This window comes from Nematolebias whitei, chromosome 10 (genome assembly GCF_014905685.2).
Source record: "Nematolebias whitei isolate Nwh7 chromosome 10, NemWhi1, whole genome shotgun sequence".
Lineage (NCBI taxonomy): Eukaryota > Metazoa > Chordata > Actinopteri > Cyprinodontiformes > Rivulidae > Nematolebias > Nematolebias whitei.
In genome coordinates this window covers 15,671,740-15,681,630 of record NC_056507.1, presented here as the reverse complement: position 1 = coordinate 15,681,630, position 9,891 = coordinate 15,671,740, and the positions used below count along the sequence as shown (strand labels likewise).

At 36.9% G+C, this 9,891-nt stretch overlaps 3 protein-coding genes across 3 annotated transcripts in view; 1 reads left to right on the top strand and 2 right to left on the bottom strand.

The window, feature by feature from the left end:
- The window catches only part of si:dkey-246g23.2 (solute carrier family 66 member 2), a 62,169-nt gene extending 56,386 nt beyond the window's left edge, over positions 1 to 5,783 (bottom strand). Inside the window, exons 1-3 of the mRNA XM_037682702.1 lie at positions 5,686 to 5,783; positions 2,698 to 2,960; positions 1,794 to 1,927 (exon numbers count right to left, since the gene is read on the bottom strand). Coding sequence (XP_037538630.1) covers positions 1,794 to 1,927; positions 2,698 to 2,906 — 343 coding nt within the window. The 5' untranslated portion in view covers positions 2,907 to 2,960; positions 5,686 to 5,783. The remainder of the gene's footprint in view (positions 1 to 1,793; positions 1,928 to 2,697; positions 2,961 to 5,685) is intronic.
- A 224-nt stretch (positions 5,784 to 6,007) lies between these two features.
- On the top strand, positions 6,008 to 7,765 carry hsbp1b (heat shock factor binding protein 1b). The gene is made up of 4 exons (XM_037682701.1): positions 6,008 to 6,208; positions 6,902 to 6,968; positions 7,110 to 7,236; positions 7,353 to 7,765. Exons 1-3 carry the CDS (start codon positions 6,164 to 6,166, stop codon positions 7,229 to 7,231), a joined length of 234 nt encoding a protein of 77 aa, XP_037538629.1. The 5' UTR covers positions 6,008 to 6,163; the 3' UTR covers positions 7,232 to 7,236; positions 7,353 to 7,765.
- Positions 7,766 to 8,683: 918 nt separating this feature from the next.
- zgc:173742 (DNA topoisomerase 1) overlaps positions 8,684 to 9,891 on the bottom strand; it is a 25,607-nt gene continuing 24,399 nt past the window's right edge. Inside the window, exon 16 of the mRNA XM_037683166.1 lies at positions 8,684 to 8,850. Within this exon, the coding sequence (XP_037539094.1) occupies positions 8,737 to 8,850 (114 nt within the window). The 3' untranslated portion in view covers positions 8,684 to 8,736. The remainder of the gene's footprint in view (positions 8,851 to 9,891) is intronic.

The following is a 9,891-nucleotide window of genomic DNA, read 5'->3' as shown; positions in this document are numbered from 1 at the left end:
ACACACACACACACACACACACACACACACACACACACACACACACAGAATAAACAATGAATAATGTTATTGATCAGATTAATCTCAACTCTTCCCACATTCTGCAACAATTTCTCAGGCACTTACTCATTATGACACGACTTTGACTTACATCCTGGATTCCAACACATCTGCAACTAAAAATATCCATACTTTGTTAAAGGTTTCTGTGGACTTTTATTAGCTTCTTTGAAGTATGAAGTCGTGTTTATCCCTAGCTCTACCGCTGTCTATGATCCTGTAAATCGTGACTCTCTTCAGCTGTATCTTATCAGTCTGTTACAAATCTCAGGATGGCTTTAGACTCTTAACTTTAAGTTTGATAAACAAAAAAAGCTTCTTCCAGTTCAGACAGATAGCTAAAATTGATATGTGCTGCTGACCGTCCATGCTGCTGATTTAATTCATGTTGCTGTGTTCAGTCGTCCTCATCTGCTCACACAAACTCATGTTTGTGCTGCTGTCGTTCGGTGTATTATTTTTAGACTATTAGTGTTTAGTGTATTCTTAGTTTAGCGTATTTCTTAGTTCATATCTTAGATCTTATTACTGTTTTTCTTTACAATTTATACTCTTGTTGGATGTAATTGGGACCCTGTGTACACAATTTTGTTCCACCACATGTACCACATGTGATGCAAATGAAATAAAGAAACACTGACCTTGACCTTAAGTCAGTGTTGACCAGATCTGACCTTGAAAAATGATTCCATGCATTTATTACAACCCGGCTGGACTACTGTAGCGAGCTTTATGTTGGGGTCAGTCAGGTGTCCCTTTCACGTCTCCTGCTCGTCCAAAAATCTGCAGCTCGACTCTTAACAGGAACTTGTAGGTTTGAATACATTTCACCAGTTTTGTCCTCCCTTCACTGGCTCCCTGTGCATGTCAGAATTGATTTTAAAAGTCTCCTGTTGACATTTAAGTGCACTAATGCACACTCATACCTCTCGGACCTACTTCAACTGTATTTTCCTGCTCGGGTGCTGAGATCATCTGACCAGCGGCTTTTGGTTGTACCATAAACCAGGTTGAAGCTCAGAGGAGATCGGGCTTTTTTTAGTTGTGGGCCCTAATTTGGAACAATCTACCCCCCAACATCAGACAGGTCACATCACTTCCTGCTTTTAAATCTCTCCTAAAGACACACGTGTGTTCACCAATGTTTAACAGTGTGGTTTGATTTAGTATTTCATTGTTTTCTCATTGCTTTTGTGTTTTTATGGTTTTATTTTTGATGCTTTTTGATCTTACTGATAAGCACTTTGGTTACAGCTGCTGTTTTAAATGTGCTTTATACATAAATTTGACTTGACTTAGTTGGACTTTAAAACCTTGTTGCTTTTTGCTTGTGATTTTGCAGTAAAAAGAAAAAAAAACATTTATTCACTTTCTTTGTGGCCATTTGTTTTACACTTTTGATAAGCCAAAAACAAGCAGCCAATTCATGAGCACACATCTAAGCATGTGTAACTGAAAAAAACCTATTTAATATAGAGAAATTAGGGGATTATAAAACAGCAGGTTTGATGGTTAAGCTTTTCAAATGGCTCCCTCTTTTGGCAAAAAATACAAGCGCTTGGCTTCTGCATTTAAACTGCTGACAGAGAGAATCTGAGAGACAGAAATGTGATTTGATGTCTTGAATTAATCTCCAGTGGTGTGTAAACTTTACAAATACGTCCCCGCTTCAGCTGTGCATGCAGTCTGTCAGGACAGTTCCGGTCAAAGGGCTTTTGGCAGGAGGTGCTTACCTGAAAGTCGATGCTGCTTGGTGCTGACTTGGTTGGAGTTTTGGACCGTGCAGCACAGATGAAGCATGGCGAACATGGTCAAGATCATCACCACACTCTGAAGCAGCAAGGTCAGCTCAAACTGCTTCCCTATCCTGTGAGAGTGAACCCGACACGATCAGAAACAGAATTCATGAGAGAGGACAGGTTCGAGGAAAGAGAGGAAACAATCCAGACAGTAGACAAAAGTGTGCTATTATTTTAAACAAGTTTTTACTTTTCTTATTTAAATAATAACAGTGTTCCCAGCATTTCATAGAAAAAATAATAATCCATGAGTCTTTCCTGATTTTTTCATACGTAAATCCTGAAATTCAACACATAAACATCAAAACCTATGGTCTTAGGTGACAACAGTAATCATACTGTAGCCTTTGGTACGTGCATCAGACAATCATTCCTAATAATTACCGTATTTTTTGGACTAAAAGGTACACCGGCGCATTAAGTGAAACTAAAACATTTTGACAGATTTTTGAGCGCCGTGTACCAAATAAAATCAGTTCGAGGTCAGTAAGCGCAACCAACATTAATACATACGGCGCACCTGACTATAAGGCTCAATGTTGATTTTTGAGAAAATTAAAGGATTTTAAGTGCGCCTTATAGTCCGAAAAATACGGTAATTTGTATAACATCAGATATTAAAAAGACACCATCAGTAAGAATACATATTATGTACAATGTAGAAGCAGAACATGGATTCAGTACTAGTACACTAGCATTAATACAAGTACACATTAAAACCTCAGAAAGATATTTTAATCAGATTAGTTCTAATTCTGAGTTTTCCTTGTCTGAAAAATAAAGTTTTCCAGGTTTGTTCCTGATTTCCAGAGTTGCTGGGACGCCGAAACAACCTTACCAGAAAAATATGCGCAGGATGTTGGCGATAAGCAGCACCAGGCAGACTCTGGTGGAGAAGCCCTCCGTGTTGCTAATTCTTTGGATCTCCTGATACTGCGGGACATACGGCAGGGACCCCCCAAACACCATGAGGAGGGACGCCACCAAGGACAGCAGCGTCCATGAGCCCTCCATGTCCTCCTTTTGCAGGACTTCGACTCCATCCATCACAGCACAAAATCTTAGGGGGGTCCAGGGGGACTTCTGGGGGCATCTAGGAAACTGAAAAGCACCGTGCAACAGTTAGGGTAGTCAAGAAACAGCTAAAAGTCCCAAAATGATTTGAAAGTAGCATTTTCCAACACGTAAACGTGATGATTTTTTTTTTTTTTTTTTTTTTTTTACAAGAATTACAATAAATACCTTGGAAAGTATTAAAAAAACTTAAATACAAATAAAATGAAAAAAATATGAGGAAGTGAAAGAAAATGAGAATGTTGTCCAAATAAGCAGCATGTTGTTGTTTAAAAAAAACAAGCTTGTTGTTGGCATATTGTTCTAAAAAAACAGGGAAAATTGTGAAGCCCTGCATTTATTAAACGTAAAAACTTATCATTCTCACTGATCTACAACTGCCCACCAAACTGCTGCAATTATATATTTTTTTTATCTGTGATGTGGTTTTTTTCAACCTTTTCTTAATAGTAAAACTGCATAAATGTGAGTATTTTATGATTTCTTAATTTCTAAATAAAGGAATAAACGACAAAAAAAAAAGAACAACTCTGATCTAAACTGTTGAACATCAACCACTTTAAATGCCTCTTGTAACACGAAAAAAAAAATAGCTTAGACCTGGAGATTAAATACCTACGTAATGTACCGTAATTAGTAAGCTTTTACACAATAGCACACACTTTTAATTATAAATTTGAACTCTCAAAGTGTATTTGCTTCACGTGAGATGGCAAATTTTAAACATAAATGGTAAATGGACTGTATTTATATAGCATCTTTCTGTCTTATCAAGACACTCAAAGCACTTTACAACACAATCATTTACCCATTCATACAGCACTCTACTACAAAGACTAATCAGAGCTTTATCACATTCAGACACTGATGGGACACACATTGGAGGTAATGAGGGGTTCAGTGTTTTGCCCAGAGACACTTCGACATGTGACTGCTGGTGGAATCGAACCTCCAATTCTTCACTGGAGGACGACTGCTCTAACCACTCAGCAACAGCCACCCCATAACATATCAAAACTATTATATTTAGTCCCACAGCAGAAATAGAACACCAAATTGAAAATTAAGGTTAAAGATTAAAAAAAAGTAATGCTATAAATGGCAGAGAATATGAAAGATTAAGCTGCTAGGTGAACACAGACATAGATGGGTGTGAGGGTCTTCTGGGTGGGACAGATGAGTAATAACTACCACAGTTTACAGATAAGTCTTACAGCAAGTCAGCTCCTCCTCCTAATAACTGACTTTTGTGTTTTCTCCGATTCTTCATCTAAACATTTTGAACAAAATCCAAACAGATCAGCTAATTCAATACTTTAGATCTACGGTTTTCAAACTGTGGTACAAGTACAAGTACAAGTACCAGTGGTACTTAGATCTTGCTGGTATCAACTACTTACAAGTTAAATAACAAGCTTATTAACCAGCATATGCTTAAGTGCGATATGAAGCTAAAAAGCAGAATATCAGTGGCTCAACCAAATCACAACATTGGCTTCAAATGTTTAGTGGAGAATATTTTATGAACCTCTGTGTAAACTGAAGCTTTTTAAGCAGCACCAGTGAGGTGTGTAGGACTCGGTTGCAACAAAACGTGCAACAACGGTGCAGAAACTGATTTCAGTTGCATTTTGTTGTGAGAAAGAACAGAAACTTCAGCGGATGTGATGCTGCTCTCAGCTATAGGCTTGTCCCACAGTTTTACAAAGTCCGTCATAATGTTTTTTTGAAGCTGAGGTGACAGTCGAGGCTCTAATTTCTGTTTTTTTGTTTTAACAGTAAACTGTTTTTTTCCTCAAGCACAGTAAGAAGTTTAACTCCAGCTCATTAGGAACAAAAAAGGCATGTTGATGCAACACTGTTGCTGTGTACACGTGATCCTGACCTACATAATCTAAGCAAACTTGAGAAGTATGGGCCTTAGGGTACTGTGAAACTGCTGCATTTAAGTTTTGCATGGCAATAGTTAAATATTACTTTTTTCACTGGAAAAAAAAAAAAAAACAGAATTGTAAGACATGCAGGTCCTCCTTTGCTCCTCCACTGATTTTCCATAATGGGGTCAGTTAACAAATAACTGGCAGTGAGCAGAAAATCACAACAGTAAGAAGTGGTTCTGTCACAACAAAGACCTCACCAACAGGTTCTCTGTCTGGAACTTGACTGTGAACAAAGCAGCTGATGCATGTGTTACTGGTGCACAACGTCAACATGAAATATTATAAACTCTGAATGTATAATATAAACTATGTTATTTAATCTCAGTAGACCAAATGCCATTGCTCTAGGAGTGCATGGCTCAGATGCACAGGGGATTACAAACAGGCATGCGTGTAATTTCTAACTGGGTTATTATTGGAGGTGAGAGGAAAGCAGTAACCTAAAAGTACTGGGCGAGAGACAAGTCTGGTTATGTAAGGAAAGCATAGTTTAATGGGGTTGGGCCAACATGCTTGAGCTTTAATAACACGACTGCATCAATTTCTGACTTCTGGGCTTGTGTTACTACACAAAAAAAGAAACGCTGCTATAAAAAGATAATATAATTTATCTTTTGTTAGGCATAATTCACTGAACCGAGTTGTTAAAAGTCTGTGAAATACTCTGGTTAAGTTATGCTCATACCGTCGGATCAGATTATGAATTCTTTTCTGATCTCCAAGGACTTTTAAAAAAAAGCAGAATTTAACCTGCAACATTCGTCAAAACATTGTTTGCTTGTTTTTGTTTACCAATCTCCAGCTGTACTCACCGGTCGCCTTCATTCGCTTTTTTTTTTGTGCACATTGGAGGTGAAAACACACTGAGATCCTCTGGCAGCTCCAAGTTTCAAATCCCAGCTCGCTCAGAGGAAGGGAAACGTGCGCGCGCAGATGTTCGCACGCGCGTACGTTTTGGATTTCAGTGCAAGTCTTCGATTCTTTAAATTTCATGTTAAAATTTTTCATATTTTTCTGAAGTAATAAACACCAGTGAATAAACGAGTTTTAAAAAGCAAGCTCAAACTACAGTAATACTGTACGTTCTTCACCCGAAACTTCAACTCCCACAAATCGTAGCAGTGATGCAACTCTCGCGAGATTTCGTTCGTTTGTTGTGGAACAGCTGCTGACTGGGCGATACGTGGTAGTGGTTTTCGAGCAGTTTCAGATCAAACAGCAAGCAGTAGTTATATAATAGTTGATATTTTTCATTACTGTGAAAGTAATAATTATCACTGACATCACGACATGGCCGAGACGGACCCCAAGTCGGTGCAGGATCTTACCAATGTGGTAAGTCGTGACCGTGATTTAAGCTAGTGCTACTAGCTACACAGCTAGCTACAGTTGCTAAGTCACAAAGTTTATTCATCTTATTCTTGTGGTATTTGTTACACATATTTAAGTTACATTAAAGTTAGACACGTGTACTGATCTTATTTTGACAGACTCAAAACTGCTCTGACATTTATTTAGCTTCATTATATTCAATCGGTCATGCAAACGCTATCGTTCCAACCGCATTTCACTTTTTTAAACGTTTATTGAAATTAGCTATACATTTGATCGACCGTGTGTAAATATATATTTTTCAGGGTCCATTATGTGTTAACTCGCACAATTAGGCTTTAATAGACCGTCGTCTTAAGTATTGTCACTGTTGCCATGGAGATGAGTCCAAGTTGAGGCATTTAAGTTGAATAACACACCAAGAGCTGCTTTTAAAGAGCAGCAATTTTGTAATGGTATGAATGTGTGGGTGATTTTCTGCTTTCACTGTACACCACACATGCTCTTAAACTCAGAGTTCAAAACATATCTCCATGGTTACCAATATTTTGCCACAGTTAGCATGAAAAAGAAGCTGATCCTTTTCTGGCCTTTAAATATACTTGGATAAGATGTTTAACATCCAAAAAACAAACAAAAGTAACATTTTGATGTGTATTGAATCTTTAATGGACCAACTAACGTTTTTCCCCACAGGTCCAGACTCTCCTGCAGCAGATGCAGGGCAAGTTCCAGACCATGTCAGACCAGATAATTGGGAGAAATATCCTTATATTATAGTCAATGGGTGTTCTTTTGATACACATTACTTTATTTGTAACCAAAAATACTGGTACTTTCTTCTGCAGAAGTGTTGGGAAATTTTGAGTTTTCAGACTTGTGTGTTCCTTAACCTATTATGTACTTGATGAGATGAGCACGCGTATCGATGACCTAGAGAAGAACATTGCTGACCTGATGACCCAGGCTGGTGTTGAAGAGATTGAGGCAACACCAGAAAAAGCTAAAGAAGGTCAAGGATCATAATGAAGGTAAGAGTGGAAGAAAGGTTGGCATGTTAAAATAATTCACTGCTTGTATATGCTTCAAAATGCAGGTCAAATGCTCATGAACTGTTTTTTGCCCTTTTTCCCGTCCTGTCCTACAGGTTCATAACCAACAAGGTGTTAAATTGGGCCCCGTATCCAGGAGCAGGATTTTTAACAGAAAATGACTTCTATTGACTTGCTGTGTTTTGTGAAATGTTTTTCTATATTGTGAAATGGTTACAGTAACGTTATGACTTGGAACATTGAACGTCCTTTGTGAGCTAGTGATATGCCCTTTAGAACTTTAGAGGAATGCAGTTTTTTTTAGCTGCTGTCGTTTAATTGTATCAGATGGTTTCTTGATGTGATGGTACAGGTCTGTTTTGACCCAGCCTCTGCTGAGAATTCAAACCAGTTGGCCAACAGGCCAATAGAATCTCACTACCAGTGTGACACACCTAACGGCTGTGTTTGACAAATTGGTGCGATATGCATTCCACTTCTGATACTCTATTAAAGCTATCTCATATACCGCAGTTTGTACTCTATTGCAAAATATTTTGTTTGTTGCTGGCAAAACAATTAATGTGTTCAATGTTTTTATTTTATTTATTTCACAAGCCAGAACTGACTATTCACTGTACAGTGCACAAGTCTTTAACCACCTCTTTTTTTTTGTTTTGCTTGCCAGTAACTATTTTTCGAGAGCCATTGAGAAATTATACTGGCTTTCCTGAAATTCATAAACGTGTTCAAACCATTGCACATTGAACCAAGTTCAAATTGGATCTTCTGATGCTGCAGTCAGCAGCTTGTCTAATTTATTTCCATGTATTTAGTTTTAATTTATACAAATTCCACAGCAAGTCATAGGCATAAAGTCACCAGCTTATAAATAAGTATTTTTATCCTAAAGTGATTCCCAAAAAGGTACTTTGTATACAGTGTTGATCAAACAGACTCTGATTTTAAAGACTAATCGAAGCCTAGAGAAAGTCTGAGCTGCAGCTTATAAAATCCTGTAAGTCTGGCTTAAACAGTTAAAGAAATGTTTGGAAGTTTAGGACTATCAGAAATGTTTGAGGGTTGCATGATTCGTGGCCTGTACTGATGGTCATATTGAAATCACAAGTTAAGTTGAAAAAGAAAATATGTTATCAACAATGTGCACGGAATTAGACTTCCAACAACTATATCTACAACGATTGTGTTTTAACAAGATTTTGATCACATCTTCACTTTACTGCCAAGTAGGAACTTTTATTGAAATTAATGTAAACAAGACACACAAACTTTTCCAACATACTGGGTAATAGCTCAAAGAAAATAAAAATAAAAGAACAGCAGTAAACAATAGTTAAGCTTGATTACATCATTATAGTTAAACTTCTGTCTAATATTGCATTTCTAATATGTTCAGTTCATAAAGTACTATAAAGTAAAAGGTTCCTTTAATTGCATGTTGGTATCAATTAATGGGTCTGGAATTTCACGAGTTGAGATTTAGAACTCAAAGTCTGCTTCCGTCATGTCGATGGCCCAGGCAAACTTGTCCCGTTGGGTTTTATTGTAGATTTTTTCTATAGGCACCTCCATGTTCTTACACCTGAACACAAACATTCAGTTTAATGTAGCTTTAACCACCAGCTTATTTTCACAAACATTTAAACTTTTCCACTCACAAACAAGCAAAAAATATATAATATTATATAAATATTTTTTTATTAGCAGTAGAAACAATATTTAACTAAAGAAAAAAAGATAGTCATCTTAAATTCTGTACTGTCAACTAGCTTCATATAACTTGTAAACTATTAGAGCGTTTCATATTTCTGATCAAATCTTTGGAGGAACAACCGTAAAGGTTTGTAAACATGTTTGTGTTATTATTGCGAGCATTACACAGTCAATAACGAAATATGTCCAGAATGTAAACTGGTGACTTGCGTAGTTAAAAGTCAAGTTTTCAACAAGTCTTCAAGTAAGTTTTTAGTATATATAAAAATTTAAAAAAAAAACAACAACTGAAAGTTGAAGGTTTTTTTTTTCTGTTTGTAAATTTGGTAAAGTTTTAAATAGACTGTATTTGTATAGCTAATCAAGCTACTTACAACAATCTGTGTCATTATTTACTCATCCACACATTCATGTAGCACTCTTACATTTACATAAATAAATCATTCTAGAGAATATGCAGTGCTTCAGGTCCCATTTATACAATGATGGTCAATGTCTAGTCCAAGGACACTGACGTGACTACAAACTGGTGGAATCAAACCTCCATCTCTCAGAGGACGACTGCTTTAACCACTGAGCCACAGCCATCACAGGATTTAAGATCATAATGGCTAGTTATACACATTATCTCAGATTTATGGTGTCATTTATATTAAAACTTAAGCGATTAGGAATTTGTTGAGATCTACTGAACATTCATAATTTATAATTACAGAAAATCATAACCAAATGTAAAAACACCAACAAACTACTGAAAAACGTCACAGTACCGATGTTTACTATTCTGTAAGTTCAAAAAACGTTCAATACAAAAACAACTGGACATTATTTGTAACAGAAGACGTTTCGCTCCTCATCCGAGGAGCTTTCTCAATTCAAAGAGCAGAGAGTGAGAGATTCAGGTTATAAGGCTGAGTGAGA